The following is a 26,333-nucleotide window of genomic DNA, read 5'->3' as shown; positions in this document are numbered from 1 at the left end:
TCCCCCGATTGCTCAGTTTAGATGGCCGGCCAGCTCTAGGAAGAGTCCTGGTGGTTTCGAACTTCTTCCACTTATGGATGATGGAGGCCACTGTGCTCATTGGGACCTTCAAAGCAGCAGAGATTTTTCTGTAACCTTCCCCAGATTTGTGCCTCGAGACAATCCTGTCTCGGAGGTCTACAGACAATTCCTTTGACGTCATGCTTGGTTTGTGCTCTGACATGAACTGTCAACTGTGGGACCTCATATAGACAGGTGTGTGCCTTTCCTAATCATGTCCAATCAACTGAATTTACCACAGGTGGGCTCCAAGTAAGCTGCAGAAACATCTCAAGGATGATCAGGGGAAACAGGATGGACCTGAGCTCAATTTTGAGCTTCATGGCAAAGGCTGTGAATACTTATGTACATGTGCTTTCTCCATTTTTTTATTTTTAATAAATTTGCAAAAACCTCAAGGAAACTTTTTTCATGTTGTCATTTTGGGATGTTGTGTGTAGAATTCTGAGGAAAAAATGAATTTAATCCATTTTGGAATAAGGCTGTAACATAACAAAATGTGGAAAAAGTGATGCGCTGTGAATACTTTATGGATGCACTGTAGATGGAGGAGGTAGATGAAGAAACTAAAACAACAAGGAGTAACTCATCTACACCTGCTACAAATGTGACATCACAAAGTGCCAATTCTGGGACTGTACTCTTGCAAACAAATGAGAATTGTGTTTTGACAATGAAAGTTCCAAAATGGCGGTACCCTGAAAAAAAAACCAAAATAGCACCATGATAAACAACAAATCCAAAAGTAATATAATTCATAAAATTGCAGAGACATAATAGTAGCAAAATAATGGTAAAAATGATTCTATGATGTCTAACACCTTGAAATATATAGAGGTTGGGAGCGTGCATTGATAGCATGTTGCCGCACCCACCACACAGAAAACCACAAGGATTTTGGCCCAAATGCATCAGGTGACACCTCAGCACCACACTGGAACAGTGTGTTTTTTTTAACGGTGGCTGGAGTGCCAATCCTGCCACCAACTCACAAGTTTTCCCTGAAAGTTGGAGGACCTGCTTGCAGGGCTGGATGCAGATTAATGTCATACCCAGAAAGAAGCAATTGCAGATTAAAGGCCTTGCTCAGTGACCCAATGGAGTAGAGCCACTTCTGGCATTTACAGGATCTGAACCGGATTGCCAGCGTTGATCCTTATCCTCAGAAAACAATATAAATAACGTATTACATTCTTAATAAGGTTTTAATGGCACCTCATTCGTAACAGGAACTCTGTTTTTTTTTCCTTATATTTTCTTTTTGCATCTTTTTCTGAAATGCTGACTTTTAGTTGCATTTGTGAATTGTTCAATAATTATTGAATGTCTTCTTTTAGTTTCTGTTCTTACTTTAATCATGTACTCCATTAAAGATGTTGTCAGGACTACCAATGGGTCCAGTTGCTTTAATTAGTCTGTTTGTAGCACTTAGGGACTACTTAATGGTGGAGTGGCATTACTTATCATTCTTGTGATCTACTGTAGAAAGTTCCTAAGCACAATAATCCCCAAAAATCTCAGAAATGTCCATTAGAAGTGGGAAAAACCATCAAACCCCAGCTATTAGCGAGAGGGCAAACATCAAATCCTAATTAATAAACAAACAAACAAATACATAAATAAATAAATAAATTCCAAGAAATACACAAAAGCACAATACATCTCTAAACTCACCACCTATGAAAATGCATGTAATATACTACAAGAAACTGTGGGGTTTCCTCAGCCTTTATATTGAAGTAAGCAGTCCCTGGGGAACCACCCAAAAAACGCATGGAACATAACAATAAATACATAGAAACTAAATGTCCAAAGATATTAACATAAACAAAAGAATCAAATGAGAAAAAAATAAATAAAATAAGAATGAAATTTGAACTCTGAAACACAACAATCATTAACTATCTACTTCTTCTCGCCCTTCTTTGTTGACCTTGATGTTTGACCTTTTTGTTTTTAGTATCAGTTTTTGATCATTACTTCTGTTTTAGAATGTTGAATTAGCATTTCTTGCTATCTTTTTAAAGTTTAATTTTTAAAATGTTGTATTTTAATATTATTTTTTGAAATGTGGATCAATGGTAACAATTGAAAATGTCTTCCTCAACCGAATTCAGCGTCAAATTAATTGTTATCACTATTTAAATGTCTCCACAAAATTAAAGTGACTGTAATATCATTAAAGGGCCTTCTGGAGGGGAAAAAATCAACAGTGTTGACATTGACAAGGAATCTAATAAAATTAATTAAAAACTGATTGGAAAAAAGAATTATCAAATAAAATACATTAAGAAATTCTCCCTCCATACAGCAGATGGCAGCAATATACCAAGAGTGTCTAAACTGCCATCTTGCAAAAAAATGGAACATTGTTTTGAAATTTGTATTACTTGTGATTACATTAAAATTTTTAAAGTGTGCCCAGGGTTTTTGACAGTTTACCTCCTTTTTGGCATTCACTGCAAAATTATCAGTGCTGTGTCATTAGGGCTAAAGTTACCCTACCCTACCCTACCCTTCCTTTCTGAGCTCTTTGCTGTGGAATTAATTAGCTCTGCCGATTGTGCTTTTGACCATTTTTGATTCTAAGCTGCCATTCTTTAGAAGACTTTTGTTATCACTTTAAAGTGATCAATATTTTGTCATTTAGTTTAGTGATTTTGTGTTTGCTTCTGTTAAGGCATTTTAAGTTCTTTAATGTAAACCCAGCTTTAGTATATCTGCAAAACTTTTTGGATTTGTGTTTTACAGGTGTTAAATAATTTTCTGAATGTCTTTATTGCTTGATTTCAAGTTGTTTTTTTTCCTTGTTTTTGGGTAATTAAATTTTGGTTCAAATTTTCTATTATAGCTATAGTTTATTGGTAATTTTGGGTTAAGGCAGTTTTTTGATAATTATTTTTTGTGCTGGTTCAATTCTTTGTTTGATATGTTATTAGTGTCTACATTTTTTTAAAATAACGAACAACCATTATTTAAGTACAGGGGAGTGGCTAGTGGGGTTCATCTTAATGGATTGTCTTTTTTTTCTTAAAATAAAATTATATATTTTTAAAATGTTATTTACCCTATGTACTTTGTAGTGATGGCTAAAAAAATTTTTGATCTCATGTTTTCATGAAGAAATTACATATGAAAGAGTCAAATTGTACAGGGCCCAGTAGTGATAATCTCTGGACAATGGAAAACGATGTGGAAAACTTCTAGGGAACAAAGTAAAAAAATTCTTATATAACTCATGTTGCATAATCCACATGTCTGTTTTTTTTTTGTTAAAATACTATTCATAGTTACTTACAGAAAACTACACACAAATGACAAACAGGATACACATCTTTACAACATTGCTGTGTATTTTAATTGAAGGTAGGATTATTGACCAATGAATGAAGGGAAAAGACAGATCTTCAATTCAAATGTACAGTATTGTGGGAAAGACATCTTTTCTGTTTACTGCTTGCATGAAGTTTTCAAGAAATAACTATTAACTGTTAATATTTTAGCAAAGAATGAATATATTTTGCAATATTTTGAGAATTCAAATGGATGACAGACATGTGGATGATGCAACATTAGTTACATGAGTTTCTTTTTTTTTTTTTTGCATGGACATTTTACATATTGTTTGTCATTGTCCAGAGTTGGTCACAGTAGTGTCCTGTACAATTTGAATCTTTCATATGTAATTTCTACCTGAAAACATGAGACCACAAATTTTTTCGGCCACCACTACAAAATATATGTGGTAAGTACAATCAATTTTAAAAATATATCATGGGAAAGTACTGGTTGTATTTTAAACACAGATGATATTCAAGCTATGTTGAACTAAAATGTAGTCCTTAATAGTACAAAAGTGACAAAGAGTGTGGGAACATTTTGATTTGTTATCTGACAGTAATAAATATTGTACTATGCAATTTGTTTTCTGTAGTGGAACTTAAAAGATGTAAATGATACTGTATGCACATTCCCTAAAGTGTCCAGATGAACAATCACATTGTCTAAACTGCATTATGATTCTTCTTGCTATTTAGTATTATTATTCCCCAAACACTGATGGGAAAATATAAATCTTTCACATTGGTTCACAGGAAAAATCTCCCCATATGAGAAAGTTATCACTTATTTATGAATCAGTGGTCACTTACATTGTATTCATAATAGTTGCTGTCAAGACAACAAATTACACCTTTAGGTCATCACATTTAAACATTGCTTTATTGTAGAAAACAGTCACACATACTAACATGTACATTTATTGTAGCATTTAACTGACAACATGATTATTGCATGATGGAAATAAGCACACAGAACATTCTTAGGCTTTTAGTGGATCTGTCTGATTGAAACTATCCAATACACAAGGGCTTGCCTGTGTGCTTTCTCTACTCCCTCAGGTTCATGGCTGCCATAATTTCTGTAAACCACTAGGTGTCACTATTTTCAAAGTGGCAAGACTTTGAATCTTTTACAGGGGCAATCAGGAAGAAGCCGCAAAAGATTCACAGGGCTTTGTCCCAACATCATGAAGTTTTACTAGGTAGGTAAGTAAGTATGTCTGGTATCTCCATATTAATCAGATGACACATATATTGTATGTGGTAGTGTACTACTGCTTGGTGTGTATCATTCCCATTGCATCTTGCATCATCCCTCAAAAATGTATTCATGTAGAGCAACCTGCGTAGTAGCAAATGTATTACAAATAAGCATACACTAAAGTGAACTTCAGTGCGAAAAAATCCATTTGCATTAAATCATCTTGGCTGGTACCAGCAGTATTCACACTTAAACAAGGAATTATTGAAGAAGCAATACTTCTTAAAAAGAAACATCTCCTCTACTTTGTGCCCACATCACCTACCCTATGTAATTCTTTGGAATTAATTGACACCTCTACAACAGATTTCATTTTAGAATCAGCAAAATTGGCAACAGTTGAGGGGCTACCTAGGTGCATCTATTAGTGAGTTACTGATTTGTAACAAAACCTTAACTAACATTTTGTCTGACTTAGAAAGCAATAATGGCACTTAAACAAGTCTACCTATAGTGTATCCATTAGTCAGTTGCTGCTTTTTATCAAGACTTTAATAAAGGCTTTGCTTGTGTCACACAACAATAATGTTTAATACAGTAGATGGAGTATAGAAAGACCCTAAGATCCATCCATCCATCCATTTTCCAACCCGCTGAATCCAAACACAGGGTCACGGGGGTCTGCTGGAGCCAATCCCAGCCAACACAGGGCACAAGGCAGGGAACCAATCCTGGGCAGGGTGCCAACCCACCGCAGGACACACACAAACACACCCACACACCAAGCACACACTAGGGCCAATTTAGAATCGCCAATCCACCTAACCTGCATGTCTTTGGACTGTGGGAGGAAACCGGAGCGCCCGGAGGAAACCCACGCAGACACGGGGAGAACATGCAAACTCCACGCAGGGAGGACCCGGGAAGCGAACCCGGGTCCCCAGATCTCCCAACTGCGAGGCAGCAGCGCTACCCACTGCGCCACCGTGCCGCCCAGACCCTAAGATGTTACCATAAAATCTTTAATGGAGAATACCAAAGTGCATTTAAACCACAGTAATCATTTTTGGAACTATTATTTTTAATTAAAGGCTACCCAAAGTTGGATTGGACTCATAACATAGTTAACATGTTAACCTTATTTAATCAGCCAGTACTATAAAATTAGCACACACTGGATATGTAGATTGTTTAGTCACATCTGATGAACGCACTCCTCTTCTATCGTGGTATGGCCATTAGCTCGTAAATCTGGGGACTTTTAACAAAAGTGGTGGAGGTTGGCAACAAGCTAATATTTTCTGGATCTTCTTTGGAACGAAAAGAGAAATTCTGCAGGAGTGAGCAAAAGAACAAGAAGAGCTCCATCTTGGCCAGACCCTCTCCTGCACAGATGCGTTTTCCTGCAATACAAAGTGATATATGCTGATTAACTGAGTAGCATACATGTCACACAAGGTAGGATTTGAGAAGGTGTGGGGGTTTCCTTTTTAAACTCAGAAACAGACCAGCAGTACAAGGTGAACACTGTAAGGTATGGTACAGGTTTATATATGCCTCTGTTGCTCTAACTGCATTGCAGAAAAAGTTCAAGAAATATTACAGTATCTACTACAGGATGGGCCACGGAAAAGTAGCCCGCCTCTGTAGTCACTTCATGACCAGAAAATGGAGTTTAGTGACGGGTGTCAGGAACACAAATATTTTCTTCGAATCAACTATGAATACTGCGGTTTACCTGGACATCTTTGAACAAGTTTATGACCAACTAACACCAGAAGAAAAAATGTACTGCTTTTTCCAACAAGATGGGGCCACATGCCACACCTCACGCAACTCACTGGCATAAGTTCATGAACTGTGAGCAAGGGGTTATGACCACCCCGTTCCCTGGACTTGTCCAAATGCAGTTCTTATCCAACAATCCACGTACCCTGGTTGAACTCAAGGAAAACATCATGAACAATATCCACAGCATCACTGTTGAAAAGCTGCAAGCAGTATCAGCTAACATGCTCCGACTTGTTCAAAGTTGCATAGACGTGCACGGGGACCACTTTCAGCATCTGTTGTAACTTGTGGGTAAGTGAATAAAAACAATCTACCTGGTCATTCATCTTGTCATACTATCGCCAGAGGCGGCTTCTTTTTCCGTGGCCCACCCAGTATATAGATGCATAGTTAATCTAATCATTCCAGAATAGTAGTCAGCCATTCCACTGGGTTTGACACAACTTGATGTTTCTGGTATTTGAGAATATATGTGAGTAACTACTGCACATGAGGTATAGAATGATATTTTGTATATATGTTGATACATATTTTGCATGTCTTTATTTATAAGTCAGACAAAGAAAATATAATATTAGTGTTTCAAAAGCCAAGTTTTATTTATTTTATGATGTGAACAGTAGTGATTTCATGTCTAATTAGCCAACCCCTGAGTCTTTAGGACTAATTCAGGATGTGAAATTCATTGCAGGGTTGGGTGAGGTGCCTAAAAACCATTTTGGTGAGGGGAATTCTAGCCAAATGAGGCATACCCTGCATAAAACTACCTATCTGGCAAGCTTCAGTTAAACAAATGGAATCTACTACATGAGGGAAGATGTGAAAAGGCAGTGTGTGCACCCATTGGTCTGACATATGGCTGTTTGGGATTGGCTTTAAATCAGAGGCCATTATGTACCAGGACTACCTATTGGCCGAAGGATTTGGACAGAAATATATAAAATTGGTCTCTTTACCTTTCCCACTCTCTCTCACACACACCATGGTCATGAAGGAGAACAACTCAGCAGCACAACAACAATGAGGAGCACTACTCAGCAGCTATACTGAGGCAGGCATGCAGCCTGTCCTGAAGAAAGCTGACTAGAAGTGATGACTTGACCGCCTGAAACTACACAGCTAGCATTTATCAAGTTTTATGTTGCCAATATTTACATGTACTTTGCTTCATTTTTATTGTTTTATGAATATTATCAATAATACATTATTAAAAGTTGTAACTTAACTCCTGCTTGTCCTTTTACTCTAATTGCCTGAGGTTATGGGCACAGAAGGGAAGGTGGGGAGTAGTTATAAAGTACAATACCTTATAAACAGTGGTAAATCTAGTGAATTTGAGGCAGTCTGATAAAGTCTAAACAATAAAAATCACAAAAGGGGAATGTAGTCACAGAGGACTCTATCAAGAAAAAATAGCACATCTCTCGTATTGTTTCTTACTAAAATAGCAAGTGCTTACTTTTATTCTTTAAAATTAAAGACTAGAATTATGGCTGAGTGATGTGACCTCATATTACTATCCTTATAATCTAACACATTTAAAGTGATAACAATAAAATAACAATTATTTCCTAACACTCTTGGTTCAAAAATGTTTTTGTTTTTTTAAAAAAGTGTTTAGTTTTCATGGCCCCCAGATATCTAACCATCTTTATTAAATGAAATGCGGAAAGACTGTTTTAATTATGCAAAACTATTAAAACTGCATTCACCTCATCTCAATGGATTACAAAAAAGTTATCAACAATTCGTGGGAAAAACAAATAGAAGGATGGTTATTTAATATCTATCCTTCCATCTTCCTAACCTGCTTATCCAGGGGAAGGTTGTGGGACAGCTGGAGGCCAACCCAGCAAGCATCGGACACAAGGCAGAAATAATGGTGGCACAAGGTGCTAGTCCTTTGCAGGGCAGTCATTCAACATTCCTGCATTAATCTTTGAATAACTTAGTAGTCAAAGTTTAAATATTGAACATTGAATAATCATAAAATTCAAACTAAATCCACATATCTCACAATATATAAATTTACAAAATATATTTTGGAAATAATATACATTTTCTGAAAAAAATCAAGGTTTTACAGTGTCACATGAATGCACATAGGAGACATATCCAGGGCTCAAGTGATGGTAATTCTGTGTTGTTCCAGGGGTTGCTGCTATGTGATAACGCTTTCTCTTTTCATTTTGTGGTCTTTTTCACTCTCAACAATAATCCTAGGACATGCTTTGTGTTTGTAATGTGAAACACATTTTAGGCCCTGCTGTGACATCTCAGTTCCAGGTCTAGACAATCTTTGTATGGAGTTTACAGTTTCTTCTCATGTTTCAGTGGGTTTTTCCCCAGTTATATTGTTGTATACTTGGCTGACACCATATATACAGGTATTTATTATTTCAGTTTATTTACAGTTAGGGCTTAATCAGGTTCTTCTTCTTTTGGCAGCTCCTGTTAGGGGTTGCCACAGCGGATCATCTTTTTCCATATTTTCCTGTCTTCTGAATCTTGCTCTGTCATATGCATCACCTGCAGGTCCTCTTCTCCTGTTACCTGGTAGCTCTATCTTTAACATCATTTTATCAATATACCCAGCATCTCTCCTCTGCACATGTCCAAACCAATGCAATCTCACCTCTCTGACTTTGTCTCCCAAACGTCCAACCTGAGCTGGCCCTCTAATGTACTCATTTCTAATCCTATCCATCCTCGTTACACCCAGTGCAAATCTTAGCATCTTTAATTCTACTACCTCCATCTCTGTCTCCTGCTTTCTGGTCAGTGCCACCGTCTCCAACCTATATAAGATAGCTGGTCTCATTACTGTCTTGTTGACATTCCTTTTCACTCTTGCTAATAACTGTCTGTCACAAATCACTCCTGACACTCTTCTCCACCCATTCCACCCTGCCTGCATCTCTTTTCCACCTCTCGTCCACAATCCCCATTACTCTGTACTGTTGATCCCAAGTATTTAAACTCATCCACCTTTGCCAACTCTACTCCCTGCATCCTCACCATTCCACTGACCTCCCTCTCATTCACACACATGTATTCTGTCTTCTTCCTACTAAGCTTCATTCTTCTCCTCTCTAGAGCATATCTCCACCTCTTGAGGGTCTCCTCAACCTGCTCCTTACTGTCGCTACAGATCACAATCTCACTTGCAAACATCATAGTCCACGGGGACTCCTGTCTAACCTCATCTGTCAACCTGTACCTGTCCATCACCATTGCAAATAAGAAAGGGCTCAGAGCCGATCCCTGATGTAATCCCACCTCCACCTTGAATGCATCTGTCGTTCCTACTGCATACCTCACCACGGTCACACTTCCCTCGTATATATCCTTACATACTTCTCTCCCACTCCTGACTTTCTCATACAATACCACAAATCCTCTCGAGACACCCTGTTATGAGCTTTCTCCAGGTCCAAAAAGACACAATGCAACTCCTTCTGGCCTTCTCTAACTTCTCCATCAACAGCCTCAGAGCAAACATTGCATCTGTTGTGCTCTTTCGTGGCATTAAACCATACTGCTGCACGCTAAACATCATCTCCCTTCTTAACCTAGCTTCCAATACTCTTTCCCATAACTTCATGCTGTGGCTCATCAATTTTATCCCCCTGTAGTTACTACAGCTCTGCACATCCCCCTTATTCTTAAAAAACGGTACCAGTACACTTCTTCTCCACTTCTCTTCTCCACTAGTCAGGTTAAGGTGCCATAAAAGCTGCTAGAAAAAAAGTTCAATTTGAATGAAAAATACTTCAAGATACTTCTACCTGCAGAAAAGGGCATGAAGGCAGGATTCATTTTGAAACATCCGTTTTCATCCAGAAAATGACCAGGGTTGAATGAATCAGGAGTTTCCCATTTTGTCTTGTCAAACAGTACTGAATGAAGGACAGGAATCACAATTGTACCCTGGACCACCATAAGAAAGAAAACAAAGTGCAAGATACTGTATTACTATATATACACATATATACTGTATATTACTGTATTTAAATAAAACAAGCATGATTTAAATGACATAATATCCTGACTTACTACAATGAAACCTAAGGTGATAACTTCCATTTCATGACTTTGGCACAATTTGTCAGTCAGTAATGTTTTTATATTCAATTCAATTAAGTTTATCCTTGTATAGAACCTTTCACTGAATTTTATTTCAATATGGATCTTGTTTTTATTGCACCCTTCACATAACATAAGGTGCTACAAGAGAAAAATTAGTATAAATATTTTTAAATCACAGGAAAGTACTGAAGCATAGGAGCTAAGGCTTTATCATTCATGCTGTCACACCAGTGTCCATAGGAGGTGATTGACAATACAAGGTTGAAAAGTGAGCAGCAGAGTCGGGGTGAACCACGTGATGCTTGGAGGATTATGGCAGTATTCTAAAGATGCTCTTTAACCCGACCACGCAATTACTCGGGTTTCCACAGATTACCCTCATAAATCTCTCATCAAAGCCTTAACATACCTTTCTGAATAGTTGCTGATTTCTTATGGATCATTCAGGTTGACAGAATCATACAAACTCTCCTCATTCAAGCCCAGAGAACTGAAATCAAGTAGTATTGCTAACCATCCTTCGGAAATTAATAAGACTTTCCTTAACTTTTATTCTGAACTTTTCACTTCCGATGAACACCTGTCGGCAGAGGCAATGAATGTTTTTTTTCAAATCTGTTGATTTGTCAAAACTCGCACAAACTGACGCAACCTATTTGGTGGCCCCGGTCTCGATTGAAGAAATCAAAACTGCTATAAGCTCTTTTGCAAAGAAAAAGCTCCAGGACCTGATGGTCTACAGAAATAAGTACAGTCAAATGGAAAGGTTTTGGAACCCCTCTCAGCCTGCATAACAATTGACTCTCCTTTCAACAAAAATGATAACAGTGGTATGTCTTTAATTTCCTAGAAACATCTGAGTACTGGGGTGTTTTCCGAACAAAGATTTTTAGTGAAGCAGTATTTAGTTGTATGAAATTCAATCAAATGTGAAAAACAGGCTGTGCAAAAATGTGGGTACCCTTGTAATTTTGCTGATTTGAATGCCTGTCACTGCTCAATGCTGATTACTTACAACACCAAATTGGTTGGATTAGCTCGTTAAGCCTTGAACTTCATAGACAGGTGTGTCCAATCATGAGAAAAGGTATTTAAGGTGGGCAATTGCAAGTTGTGCTTCCCTTTGACTCTCCTCTGAAGAGTGACAGCATGGGATCCTCAAAGCAACTCTCAAAAGATCTGAAAACAGAGATTGTTCAGTCTCATGGTTTAGGGGAGGGCTACAAAAAGCCATCTCAGAGGTTTAAACTGTCAGTTTCAACTGTAAGGAATGCCATCAGGAAATGGAAGGCCACAGGCACAGTTACTGTTAAACCAGGTCTGGCAGGCCAAGAAAAATACAGGAGCAGCATATGTGCAGGATTGTGAGAATGGTTACAGACAATCCACAGATCACCTCCAAAGACCTGCAAGAACATCTTGCTGCAGATGGTGTATCTGTACATCGTTCTACAATTCAGCGCAATTTGCATCTGGTCTGTATGGCAGGGTGATGAGAAAGAAGCCCTTTCTGCACTTACACCACAAACAGAGTCACTCGTTGTATGCAAATGCTTATTTAGACAAGCCAGATGAATTTTGGAACAAAGTGATTTGGACTGATGAGACAAAAATTGAGTTATTTGGTCATAAAAAAAAGCGCTTTGCATGGCAGAAGAAGAACACCGCATTCCAAGAAAAACACCTGCTACTTACTGTGAAATTTGGTGGAGGTTCCATCATGCTGTGGATCTGTATGGCTAGTTCAGGGACTGGGGCCCTTGCTAAAGTAGAGGGTCAGATTAATTCAACCCAATATCAACAAATTCTTCAGGATAATGTTCAGGCATCAGTCACAAAGTTACGCAGGGGTTGGATATTCCAACAAGACAATGACCCAAAACACAGTTCGAAATCTATAAAGGCATTCCATGCAGAGGGAGAAGAACAATGTTCTGGAATGGCCGTCACAGTCCCCTGACTTGAATATCATTGAAAATCTATGTGATGATTTGAAGCAGGCTGTCCATGCTCGGCAGCCATCAAATTTAACTGAACTGGATAGATTTTGTATGGAAGAATGGTCAAAAATACATCCATCCAGAATCCAGACACTCATCAAAGGCTATAGGAGGTGTCTAGAGGCTGTTATATTTGCAAAAGGAGGCTCAAACAGGGCTAATATCCCACATTGTGCTCCAGCTACAGTCAGTCCACTGTCACTCATGAACTCAGATGCTAAGCTATTAGCCAAAGTGTTGGCTCTCTGGCTCAAACCCATGATTCCAAAACTGATTCATTCCAACCAGACTGGCTTTGAGGCATCTCATTACGCAGCTGACAGCATGCGCCGGCTGTGTCACCTTTGCTCTCAGTCCCGGCAGCGCTCTTCTCACTTGATGCTGAAAAGGCCTTTGACAGGATGGACTGGAAATTTTTATGGACAGTCATGAGTGAAATCAGGTTTGATACTCTTATTTATCAACATGATTTAATCATTATACACTTGTCCTACGACTTCTGTTTTAACAAACTCAGATTTATCATACTCTTTTGCTGTGTTTAGGAACGCTAAGCATGGTTGTCCATTATCACTGCTGCTTTCCATTATCCCGCTCAAGCCTCTAGCTGTCGCTCTGCGTGCATCAGATACATTAATGCCTATTTTGGCTCATAACACAGTCCACAAGGTATCTATATATGCTGACGGCATTCTGCTGTTCCTAGGAAACGACCCTTCCGACATTCCTCACATATTAACATTATTTTGAACATAAGAATCCTTATTGAGCTATCAAATCAACTGGAGCAAATCTGCACTGCTCCCTATAAATCAAGCCTATTAATCTCCTTTTTCCTTCCTTCCTTCATTCCAGTTGTTAACTCTTAACTCTATCAAATACTTAGGAATCACCATTACTCATTCCATTACTGATATTGTATGGGCCAACTTCCACACCTTGTTTAATGAAGTAAAACAATCAATGCACTCCTGGCATAGCCTCTCTCTCTCCTTTCAAACTTGTATAGCAATCGTTAAGATGAATATTATCCCGTTTAAACTTTATTAGCTCAAGGCTCTCTTTTCCCTCATCTTCCTCTTTTTGGATCCAGGTCAGATCAGCTATCAGCTCTTTTCCATGGAGTGGCAAAAGAACTGCTATCAAACATTACTTTTTGATTAGATCCAGGATGGGCTGAGGTATCTCCCTTCTGGATTTTGAAATGTTGGGCATATGTTCTTCACCTGCTATCCCTATGGCTGAATCCCCCACCACCTGCACCCCCCAAATTCCCGGCTACTTATAGAAACAAATCTTGTTTTTTTCCCCACGCTTGGCAACACCTACAATTTATCAGATTTAAAACAAAGAGAGCAGACAAATGTAATCCTCTCATAAAATATGTTTTGCATGTTTGGCACAAAGTGGGAAAGCACCCTGGCTTCACCCTGTGCTGGCACTCCCTCACACCATTGTTTCACGATAGCTCTTTCAACATTGGTGAGTGACCCATCTTTTTCCCACTTTGGGCTTCATGTGATATCAGCACACTCTGCAATTTTTTTGATGAACTAGGCTTGCCTCATTTCAGTTTCTGAAAGACAAATATTTTATTCCTCCTTTCACCTTTTTTATCTACCCTAGGTTCTTGTCTATAAGCCGGACTCGTGTATAAGCCGGAGACCAAAAATCATACGAATTTTTAAAATAAAATCTTATCATAGATAAGCCGGACTCATGGATAAGCCGAACATACTATAACCTATAACTAATAGAAGGGAGGGAGGTCAGTGGTCTCACTCGCACCCATTTAATTTCTTTAAGGGGGGAGAGAGTGTGAGATATTGGCGTCTCTCTCACTCCCCGCATGGCGCGGTTGGAGCGGCCGGAGCGCGTTCTTTCTGCTCTGGGCGTCGCCGAATCAACATGCGCGCGTAGCGGTCATTTAAATTGTGATTTTATATGTAAGCATATTTAAATATATATCGCGGATTTTTTGCTGGTTCGCGGATTTCTGCGGACAATGGGTCTTTTAATTTCTGGTACATGCTTCCTCAGTTGGTTTGCCCAGTTGATTTCATACAAGGGACGCTATTGACAGATGGCTGAGAAGCTAGATTGCTTACTTTTCTCTCTCTCTTGCACTGACTATCTGTGATCCTGACGTATGGGGATTGAGCAGGGGGGGCTGTTCGCACACCTAGACGATACGGACGCTCGTCTAAAATGCTGAAAGATTATCTTCACGTTGCTATCTTTTGTAAAGCTGATTCCTGAAACGACATGCTGCACAGTGCTTCGCATACTTAAAAGCTCGAAGGGCACGCATTGATTTTTGACTGAAAAACAAACTCTGTCTCTCTCTCTCTCTCTCTCTCTCTCTCTCCCTCTCTCCTTGCTCCTGACGGAGGGGGTGTGAGCTGCCGCCTTCAACAGCTTTGTGCCGCGGTGCTTTGCATACTTAAAAGCCAAACAGCCCTATTGATTTGTTTGCTTTTCTCTATCTATGTGACATTCTGTGCTCCTGACACACACTCCTTTGAAGAGGAAGATATGTTTGCATTCTATTAATTGTGAGACAGAACTGTCATCTCTGTCTTGTCATGGAGCACAGTTTAAACTTTTGAAAAAGAGACAAATGTTTGTTTGCAGTGTTTGAATAACGTTCCTGTCTCTCTACAACCTCCTGTGTTTCTGCGCAAATCTGTGACCCAAGCATGACAATACAAAAATAACCATATAAACATATGGTTTCTACTTCACGGATTTTCTTATTTCGCGGGTGGCTCTGGAACGCAACCCCCGTGATGGAGGAGGGATTACTGTATAAGCCGGACTTATGTATAAGCCGATATTCTATTTTTTCATTTTCACAGCTTTTTTCCTTAGATAAGCCGCGGCTTATAGACAAGAACTTAGGGTATTTACGGGTTAAATCTATTCTCAGGATGTGTGGAGTTAGTTTTTCTGCCCCCATTCCTAGCCACCCATAATCTTATTACTTTTTCTCACCCCCATGTTCCACTAAATGCATTTCTATTCTGTACTTCCACCTTCGTGATTCCATAACTACATCTATTCCTATCACTCAAAAATAGATCAAAGATCTTTCCTTATTATCTTTTCCTTATTTTCCTTACACTAATTTTAAAAATATTGAAAATACCTCTAGAAACTCTAGCCACCAACACATCCAATATGAAGATGTTGATAGAGTTTATTATTATCCTAGGAAGCATTTCCTGATAGGCTTATCCACTGATTCACTCTGGCATCAGTGTGCCCTTAATGCACAGGGCACCTTTCTCCACATGCTCTGTAAATGTCCCAATGTTGCCTTCTTTGAGCTTCAATTGCTAAGGCCATTTCCTGCATCTTATCTATTTCTATCCCTTGCTCTCCTACTACTCTACTTCTGGTAGATTTCTCTACTCTCTGTTTTACCATTTCCTAACAGTGCATTATTTAATTGCCAAAGCAACCAAAGTTCTAATAGTCTCTCAAAGGAAGAATCCCGAATCTGTCAGTTTCTCAATGACCAAGTCATGGCTGACAGCAAACCTTCACTTCAGTCTGACACTTTTCTATTATATTTCTTTCCTCAACTGGTCATGTGGGCCTCTGGGCCTTGTCAGTGATCTGTGTGTTCCATCAGTCCTAATTTGGTATCCATTTTATTAAGTAGCTCCAGGGTGGGGTGGTTTTTGGGTTGGCACTGGTGGAGGGTTTCTCTTCAAAATTTGAATATGAAAATGTCTTTCCCTTTTTTGTTGCTTTACTATTTGTTTTACAGCAACAAAAATTGATTACAAAAAAGAAAAAAAAGAAAAGTGAAAAGCAGAGTCCATGTCACTATATGGATATAAAGGAAATGAAATATAGGAAGCAGGTTTTTAACTTACTTTCATTATTGACTGCCAGTTTTAACTTAATTTACATTGAAGTCACCCAAAATAAATGTTATATCAAATTGGATCTGGTTTAATTTAATTTCTAAAGAGAGTCTCACCGCTGGGATGGAATAACCCCTGAAGACGGTGTCCTTTGTTGTCTCGTGTAAAATATTTAAAGGGACAAGGTCAATGAATCTTTGAATTTCATGGAGAACAGCATCAGTGTATGGCATCTTCCTCCGATCCTCCATAGCAGGGGCACGATCCCGTCCAATCACAGTCTCAATCTCCATCTGGATTTTCTCTGAATGGTGGGATACAAATTAAAAATCATAAAGCAACCTTATTATTACTTATGAACTGTGATCAGCTAGGCCATTATTTATAAGAGTAAATTACTAATGAAGTATTTCTAGGGCACTGGGCATTTGAAATTGAAATCATGGCTTGTAGAACGCTAATACTAAACACAAATGAGAAAAGTTTCATTTAAAAGGCAAATCAGAAATCGATGTGCTTTTTCTTTTCCAAACAAAACACTTTATTAATTCTTTTTTAAGTGATTCTTTTTTCCTTTTTAAAGCAAAGTCCAAAGTTAGTTTTAATACAGCAGGCATGCTCTTCTTTAGTGGTTATTCGTTAATGTAAAACTATTAAGTGGCTCCAGTGAAGGATTTATATATGTGTGCATATATATATGAAAAGCCTTCTTAGTGGAAGGACCTGAAGAGAGAGTGTGGCCAAGGCCTTATTTTCCCCGGATCACTAGTTGGCAGCACCCCAGACTCCCACAGGGGGGTGCTGCAGGGACTGGGGAGTCCTACTTTGTCAGGCTTCCACCTCACCCGGAAGAGCTTCTGGACCATGCTTACAGGACATTGGAATTACTCCCGGTTGTCACATAAAAGAAGCCCACTACTGCAGCTCTAGGAGCCAGAGTCAGGCGGAAGAGAACAAAGCTTGCTGGAGGAAGGAGGAGGCAGAGATAAAGTAAAGAAAACAGGAAGAAAAGAAGACAAACCCCTGTGTGATTTATTCTTGTGCTTTGTACTGTGCTTGTTTGGGAAATGCTTGAGGGAAGAGTTTCTCACAAAATAAAAGCCGTGTGTTGTGCTAGACTTGTGCCTATGTCTGTCTGTGTTGGGTTTTAGGGAGTTGGAGTGCCCCCTTTAGGCCACAACATATGAGTGTATATATATTCATGGCACTCGTAGTCTGAATCACAATCTGATTGTATGGGTGGTTACCTGCCAGGTAACGCTTGTGGTTGATCAGCAAGTCGGCTAACATCAGCCACGGTGCCCTCTTTTCAGTTGCGAGAAGCAGATCATAGAATGGCTGAAATAGTTTTACTGTCAAATAATGCAAAGAGTACGCGACACGTGTTTCGCCCTAATGATACTCTTTGCATTATTTGACAGTAAAAATAGTAAAAACAGTAAAAATATTTCAACCATATATATATATATATATATATATATATATATATTTTGTTTCAGGTGGCCAGGATGATTACCTGGCCGGGACGCCAGAAAGGACTGGAAGGTGGCGGGAATAGTTTCCGGGCCACGAGGGCACAACCGCCATGGAGCAGGAGAGGACCACGGGAAAGGAGAAACACCTGTTGGACTTGTTGTGACCCGCGGCCACCGCCTGGGGGCGCTATAAACCTCGTGGGACCCGGATATGTTTACTTCCGCCACACTCGGCAGGATGGCAGAGGAATCTGCCAGGAAAGTCCGGAGTGTTTCCGGGGCAAAGGGCAGCACTTCCGCCACACCAGGAAGTGCTGCCGGATGGACGTCATTAGCCATCTGGAGCACATCCGGGCAGGAATAAAAGGGGCCGCCTCCTTACAGTCATTGAGCTAGAGTCGGGAGTGTGAGTAGGACGAAGCTCCCTGGAGGAGGATAGAGGCGGCAAAGGACTGAGATATTGGGGTGATTATTGCTTTGTGCTTTGTGGGTAGTGGTGGAATTGTTTATTTAATGTTTAATAAACGTGTGTGTTTTATAAAGAAGTGGTTTCTGACTGGTGGTGTCCGGGCAACTATCACAATGGCGCCTGAACAGGGACCTCCCACTTGCTATCAAGAAGGGGAACCACTAAATACATTTTTTGTGAACTACCCGATACCCCAGTCAGCCACGCACATGCCCGGTATGGCGCATGTCCACACACACACTGCGGGCGTTCCGCGAATCGCCCTGAGGCTGCCGGAAACTCTCCAGAGTGCTGCTTTCCACCCAAGGGGGTTGAGAGGGGCCAGCCAAGGCAGAGGATAAGGGTATTCCCCAGCGTCCGTCGTCGCCGGATGGACTGCAGAAGGCACTAGCACTGAAGGAGGAATGTACCTGGAACCGTGTCAGTGGCTGGAGGGTGCCTGTCTTGTCGGCCCCGGCGTCGCTAGAGAAAGGGGAGGATCCGTCGCGTCTCAAGAAGCCGAGGCAGAGTGGCTGCGAGGAGTCTCATAGATCCCTTGGGAGAATAGAGCAGATGGCTGAAGACCGGAAGTCCCGCCCCGTGACAGGCGAGAGATTGGACGGTGTATGCTATATGCCCGTTGGTAATTGGTTGAAGACGGGACAGGCGAACGTCAATCTCGAGCGAGGGGAGGGTCCGGTGGAATCCGGAAGAAAGAGACAAGAAGAAAAGCCGGTGAGTAGGAACGATTTAATATTAAATCCTCCACTGGCTGATTCTGTGTTTGTACCTGCAGATCCAAAGGAATCGGAGACGATGCTTCAATTAGTGCAGGGGATCACGCAGGTGGAAAACGACCTCCGTCTATTTAAAGACGAGCTGGAGAGGAAGGCGGTCGCGTCACAGCAGACCAAACGTCACAGGGCAGATGGGCGCGACGCTGGAAACTTTGGCTGGAGGTTTGTGACGGTAAAGGTAAGTGAAACCGTTACCGGAGAAAAAAAGGGAGGTGCGAGCGAATTCGTTCCTGGATCGTGTGGTTCCAGGGATTTAGTAGCTGCATCTCCGACAGAGGGAGAAATAAGAAGGGCTGATCGCTGGGAAGGGGTGGAGCCAGGATGCCGGCTAACTAGAGCCCAGGGTCCTAGTGCTCTACCGCCAGAGCCAGCATCACGCTCGCGTCAGTTTGTAGGGGCACAGGCGGCAAGGGGTCTTTTCCTCTTCCATAGGAAGAACCAGGCCGTCAGAAAGCGCACGTAAGGGGACAAACGGTCCTGTACAGGAGCTGTGGGGTGCTCCTCAGTCAGCAAGAGCGATTTCCCTAAGTACCCGGAGGACGGGGAGTGGAAACAAATGGAGCGGGTACCAAGGTTTTGGCGACCAGGGTGCTGGTCACAGGGGGGAGCGTTGGCCCTAATTCAGAGTAAAGAAAGCCGGACAGTGGCGTCAGGGCATCGTCTCCGCCCCGGTGTCTGTTTTGTTTTATACAGGGCCAAGCCGGGAAAAACGGAGATTGCCCGCTTCGAAGGGCTGTTCTTCGCTGGAAAGGGGGCACTGTCACAGGTGGCCAGGATGATTACCTGGCCGGGATGCCAGAAAGGACCGGAAGGTGGCGGGAATAGTTTCCGGGCCACGAGGGCACAACCGCCATGGAGCAGGAGAGGACCAAGGGAAAGGAGAAAGACCTGTTGGACTTGTTGGGACCTGTGGTCACCGCCTGGGGGCACTATAAACCTCGTGGGACTCGGATATGTTTACTTCCGCCACACTCGGCAAGATGGTGGAGGAATCTGCCAGGAAAGTCCGGAGTGTTTCCGGGGCAAAGGGCAGCACTTCCGCCACACCAGGAAGTGCTGCCAGATGGACGTCATTAGCCACCTGGAGCACATCCGGGCGGGAATAAAAGGGGCCGCCTCCTTACAGTCATTGAGCCAGAGTCGGGAGTGGGAGTAGGACGAAGCTCCCTGGAGGAGGATAGAGGCGGCAAAGGACTGAGATATTGGGGTGAGTATTGCTTTGTGCTTTGTGGGTAGTGGTGGAATTGTTTATTTAATGTTTAATAAATTTGTGTGTTTTATAAAGAAGTGGTTTCTGACTGGTGGTGTCCGGGCAACTATCACAATATATATATGAGGGCAGACCCAAAAAGAGTGACAAGGGAAGGTCTACAAAATGGTAGTGAAGCCAGCTGTACTGTATGGTTTGGAGATTGTGGCACTGATGAAGAGACAAGAGGTAGAGCTGGAAATGGCAGATTTGAAGATACAGTAATCCCTCGCTACTTCGCGGTTCACTTTTCGCGGATTCACGACTTCGCGGATTTTATATGTAAGCATATCGAAATTCATAACGCGGATTTTTCGCTGCTTCGCGGGTTTCTGCGGACAATAGGTCTTTTTCCTTGCTTCCTCAGTTGGTTTGCCCAGTTGATTTCATACAAGAGATGCTATTGGCGGATGGCTGAGAAGCTACCCAATCAGAGCACGCAGTTAAGTTCCTGTGTGCTGCTGATTGGCTCAGCGACGGAGTGTTGCATTAACCAGGGAGTCTCATCTCACTCATTCATCATTAACGTGCTAATGCTTCAGGGGCCGTGTCCAAGCACCAACAGAAGATGCAAATGATTGCAGAAAAGGTAAAAGTTTTGGATATGTTGAAGGAAGGGAACAGCTACACCGCTGCAGGACATCGATTCTTTTTATTTAAAAAGGAGGAAAAGCATATAAGATCTACGGCCGCAGTGTCCTTTAACCAGGGTGCAAAACGAGTTGCAAGTGGACGTGATAAGGCAGTAGTCTGGATGGAATCTGCTTTAGGAATCTTTGCAACAAGGTCGACGACGTCATGACTGCCTACAAGCTGCTACGTGTACTTCGCTATACAGTAAGTGTAAACTTATCTACCGATTTCATATTGCTTAGCAGTTGTCCCTGTTATTAATAGAGTAAATGGTGGGTTGTAAACAATACAGGGAGGGTTTAAAAACGTCCAAATACACATTAAATAATTAAATAAATATAGTGTCCCTACTTCGCGGAAATTCAGTTATCGCGGTCGGCCTTGGAACCTATCTCCCGCGATAAGTGAGGGATTACTGTACTACTATTTTTGCTCAGAGTAATGAGGATAGACAGAATTAGGAATGAGTAGGGAGACAACACATGTATGACAGTTTGGTGACCAAGTGAGAGAGGCTAGATTGAGATGGTTTGGAGTACATTGGGTAAAGAATGTTAAGAATGAACCACCAGGCAAGAAGGCAAGAGGAAAAGAGGAAGGCCAAAGAGGTGGTTTACTGTATGTATGTGGTGAGGGAGGGCATGAAAGCAGTCAAAGTAGCAAAAGACAGGGATAGATGGAAATGGATGAGCCATTGTGGTGACACCTAAATTGGAGCTGCTAAAAGAAGAAGAAGATGGATTATTTATTGAACATGTCACTAGGTGTGAGTACAATTGTGGTAATCAGTCTGTAATGTGGCATCATGCTGAGGTGATTAAGTGAGTATTTCTGGCATTTGCTCGATAATTTTTTTTTCTATGCTCTCAGGGCAGATTCTCAAGCGGCAATAATTATCCTGTTTTTCAAGCTGTTGATAAAGAGTTTGTTCCCCTTTAAAATACATTTATGCAAGTATATACATACTGTATATATCAGTTCAGATACATAGGTAGCATTTTATTTTGTAAGTCGTCTTGGTTGGGGGTTCTCAATTCCAAAGCACTTTCTTTCTTTTATTATTTAAAACACTCGCACAGATACCTGCCGCCTCGCTCCATCCCACTCTGGCTTGTTGTGCCCGCCTCACTCTTTCCCTTTTGTGCCTCCCATGACAGATTCTTCTCAAAAGCAGAGTTATCAAAAAAGCATTAATGTGTCAGGGACAATCATTTTTTTGCCCCATAAAAATGTTAGTTCATCATTGACAGAAAGCCGGACAGTTATTTTTGTTATTGTTTCTTTTACACACACACACACACGCACACGCACAAACACGCGCACACACACACACACACACACATATATATATATATATATATATATATATAATATATATATATATATATCCATCCATCCATCCATTTTCCAACCAGCTGAATCTGAACACAGGGTCACGGGGGTCTGCTGGAGCCAATCCCAGCCAACACAGGGCACAAGGCAGGGAACCAATCCTGGGCAGGGTGCCAACCCACCGCAGGACACACACAAACACACCCACACACCAAACACACACTAGGGCCAATTTAGACTCGCCAATCCACCTAACCTGCATGTCTTTGGACTGTGGGAGGAAACTGGAGCGCCTGGAGGAAACCCACGCAGACACGGGGAGAACATGCAAACTCCACGCAGGGAGGACCCGGGAAGCGAACCCAGGTCCCCAGATCTCCCAACTGCGAGGCAGCAGCGCTACCCACTGCGCCACCGTGCCGCCCCCTATATATATATATATATATATATATATATGTATGTATGTATGTATGTATGTATGTATGTATGTATGTATGTATGTATGTATGTATGTATATATATATATATATATATATATATATATGTATGTATATATATATGTATGTATATATGTATGTAACAGGACTAGTGACAGGAGCACAGAGTGAGTCCGGAGTGTGGTGGGGTGCCAGCTTGGGGTAAGCCATCCCAAATAGTTATAATGTAAACTGTCAAACCAGACAGACACGAGGGTGCAAGAGAAACTGAACATAAATAGCCTTCATGCCTTCTTAAAATAAATGGTTCTTAAGAGCAGGTCTGGCTTGTGGAGCTCCATTTTGTGACATGCCAACATTCATGCAAGTTTTTTATAATCATCCTCCTAGAAGGGGTGCAGGGTCAGTTGCCCTCAAGGGGCGTCTCCTCGGTACCCCCTTTGCATAACTTTGCTGTTCATATGTCAATCAAGATATGTATCTTTTTTAACACTGTTTTTTTGTTACCATTTTCCACACTTTGGAGGATAAAGAAGATGAAGATATACCCCAGTTCTGTACAGTATTTAAAATGCCTTACCCTGGATGTGAGGGTATTTCATGAGTATCAGCAGTCCATATCGTAGTGTGGTACTGGTGGTCTCTGTTCCTGCCGTGAACAGATTTATAACCGTGGTGATCATGTTGTCGATGTGGAACTCTGTGGCAGAGTTGTCACTTTCCTTGAAGAGGAGTAGAAATGTAATTAGCTAATAAATACAAAGAAGTTGATATTTTACCAAAGAACAGCATCAGGCATTGTTGAAACTAACAATTTTGCATGTAGTTAATGTTTTCTTGATCTGTGGTAAATGTTTAATAGCCACATAAGATTGGGAGAAAGATAGATCTGCATGACATGAGCATACAAGACAGATAATTGCATACAGTGAGGAGTTAAGCAAACAAACAAAAACATCAATAGTTCAACCTTTTAAATTTAAGCAAATTCCATCTATAATAATATCTATAATACAATATATGCCAAAATAATGAACAGGCTTGCACAGTTAACAAACAGGAGAAACAGTTCTAGCTTGGGTGCAAGCATCGAGGCCAATATTCTAGTTGCAGTTCTCTGCTGTGCCTTTTATAAAGGAATACTTGAAATTGCAGATAACCTGACTGACTGCAGTTCCCACTGAGAAGACAGAAAATTAAAGCATTCATTTCATAGCAGACTGTTCTTGTGGAGCATCCAGGCAATTTTCACACATCCAAATTCACTCACATGGCCAGTATGGAGTCAACACGTCATACAAATTACACCCTGTCAGTGATCAGAATCCAGAACTCTATCACTAGCCACAGCAAGTTTTGCTTCTACATGTATATAAAATAAGTACAGTAATTAGTGAATGCTTGTATAGGTAAATTCTACAAACGCATCCGTTTCCTCTTTTCCACATATTTGTGCAAGTTTATGGCTGGCTAATATCAGAGATAAAGATCTGAATAAATAATAAAGATTAATAAAAAAAATATGACATATCTGCAGTTGAGGAATGAAACATCCACAGTATGTGCATTTTTGTAGCACACACCAACACTTACAATCACATATATTCTTTCACTATGGGGAAGAGACTGCCTGGTCCGGCTGGCTAGATAAAGCTTGTGCTTCAGTGAGCCTGTATAGCAGGTAATATAGTGATGCAACCTATTGGCATACATCCAATGCTAAAACAGTAGAACGTTGGTACAGCGTATTGGTGCATACTAACACACTTCAAGCCCTCCATACATCCATTCATTTTCCTAACCCGCTTATCCCGGGCAGGGTCACAGTCCAACTGGAGCCTAAGTACTGGATGCAAGGCAGGGACAATCTCCAGAAAAGGATGGCAGTCTATTGCAGGGTGATCACACACACAAACTGTAATGCACAACAGGGGTGGGCTGACATCATGGCTGGGATAAACCCCATACCTAATGTGGCTGGAGGCCAGTGTAGTGGATGGCAGGGGGAGGATAAGGGGGTGTGATGGATGGCCGGCGTTTCAGTCTGGCCGGGACGTCCCTCAACAAAGAAAAGGAGGAAAAGCAGCCTTTTCAGGGCACTGCATCGACCCCAGGATGCTAGATGGCAGCTTCCCTGGACAGAAATGGTTCCCCGGATTCCCTCAGGACAACATGGGATATGGAGTCCATTTCTTCAGCCCTGTTGGATGCTGTGGGTGCCACCAGGGGGAGCTCACCAAGAACCTGGGGACTATTATTGTTACAATAACCCATAAATATTTCAGAGTCACAAGGATGGAAGCCCGCAGTACTTCCGGGATACTTGAGGAGGATGATGTGGCGTTTGACCCAGAAGAAGAGGAGTAACATTTCCGAGTCATGGAATATATAAAGGACTGTTGGAGACCCAGCAGATCGAGCTGGAGTTGGGTGGTAGAGTGATGGAGCTGCTGGGTTGAGAGGAGGATTATTGTCATTGTTATTAATTATTGTTTATTGTATTATTGGAGAATTGTGGAGTGTGCGGTGCTTTGGGCACTTTATTGAAGAAAAATATTAAAGAATCTTCTTGGTGCTTTTAACGTGTGTCCTGGACATCTGTCTGGTGGGTTCAATGGGGCAACAGTGACCCCTAGGTCCACAGGGGTCATCCCCCAGCTATCCACTACCAAGAGTACATGCTCCCCTGACACACTGGTTGGAATCATTCCTGAGCCAGAATGCCCATTCATGTACCTGCAAGGCATGCTGGGAGTGGCAGTCCCATGGGGCAGCCCTGCTAGACTCAATGGGGAGCTGATGGGGAGAGCTGTCCCTACTTTTAAATGCTTTCACTTGACCTGAGAGGGCTTCCTCCTTGACATCTGAAGTCTGTCATAAATGGGGCCACCTCTGTCCACTCAGGGGTCACAGTTGGAAAGGAATGAAATGGAGAAGAAAGAGTGTTGCTTACTGTGACACATGTGAAAAGGTTTTTTGTGTAATAAAAAAATTTCATTGTGAATCTGGGAATGTAGTCAGTGTAATTGTGTCTGAGGTTTGGGGGGGTTTGTGATGCTCCCTATTGGCAACAACACACACACACACACACAAAACCCGGGCAATTTAGCAATGCCAGTTCACCTAAGTTTAATCAAGCTGAAGTTTACTAATTTCAGTACAGACGCCTTAACATAGGCAGAGTGGGCTGTCATTCCTACCTCACAGAGACAGGTTCTACATAGATTGTATTTAGAGATTGATTGGTATCATGGTTAGTGAATTTACTCATTTATACACATTGTACTCAGTTCTTTCATTATTATGTTGTAATCAAGAGTTGACCCATCCTGCATTAAAAACAAAATCGCTAATGGCATGTTATGTGTGCAAAGGAACTCCTATGTGTCCTTTTCGCTACACTACCACTTGCTGTGCATCTCTCTTTGTGGACTATATAAAATAACCACACACATTGTGAAGACGGGTGGCGTTGAAAGGGATGTGCTGTTTGGCGTTATGTTGTTACAATTTCACTGCTGCTGCAAGCACAAAAATGAGCAAGTAACATACCTGTAGCTCAAGAAAATAGAACCATGAATCTGTGATAAAATTATTATTTCTAG

General features: G+C 41.2%; 1 protein-coding gene across 2 annotated transcripts in view; it reads right to left on the bottom strand.

Moving 5' to 3' along the window:
- Positions 1-4,262: 4,262 nt before the first annotated feature.
- Positions 4,263-26,333, bottom strand: part of LOC114648030 (cytochrome P450 2C20-like) — a 115,700-nt gene continuing 93,629 nt past the window's right edge. For both annotated transcript variants that reach the window (XM_051936540.1, XM_028796906.2), the window contains exons 6-9: positions 23,309-23,450; positions 16,474-16,661; positions 10,182-10,323; positions 4,263-6,005 (exon numbers count right to left, since the gene is read on the bottom strand). In XM_051936540.1, coding sequence (XP_051792500.1) covers positions 5,824-6,005; positions 10,182-10,323; positions 16,474-16,661; positions 23,309-23,450 — 654 coding nt within the window. In that variant the 3' untranslated portion in view covers positions 4,263-5,823. The remainder of the gene's footprint in view (positions 6,006-10,181; positions 10,324-16,473; positions 16,662-23,308; positions 23,451-26,333) is intronic.

This window comes from Erpetoichthys calabaricus, chromosome 1 (assembly GCF_900747795.2).
Source record: "Erpetoichthys calabaricus chromosome 1, fErpCal1.3, whole genome shotgun sequence".
Taxonomy (NCBI): Eukaryota; Metazoa; Chordata; class Cladistia; order Polypteriformes; family Polypteridae; genus Erpetoichthys; species Erpetoichthys calabaricus.
The sequence above is the reverse complement of the archived record's forward strand: the minus strand, read 5'-3'. Positions and strand labels throughout refer to the sequence as shown.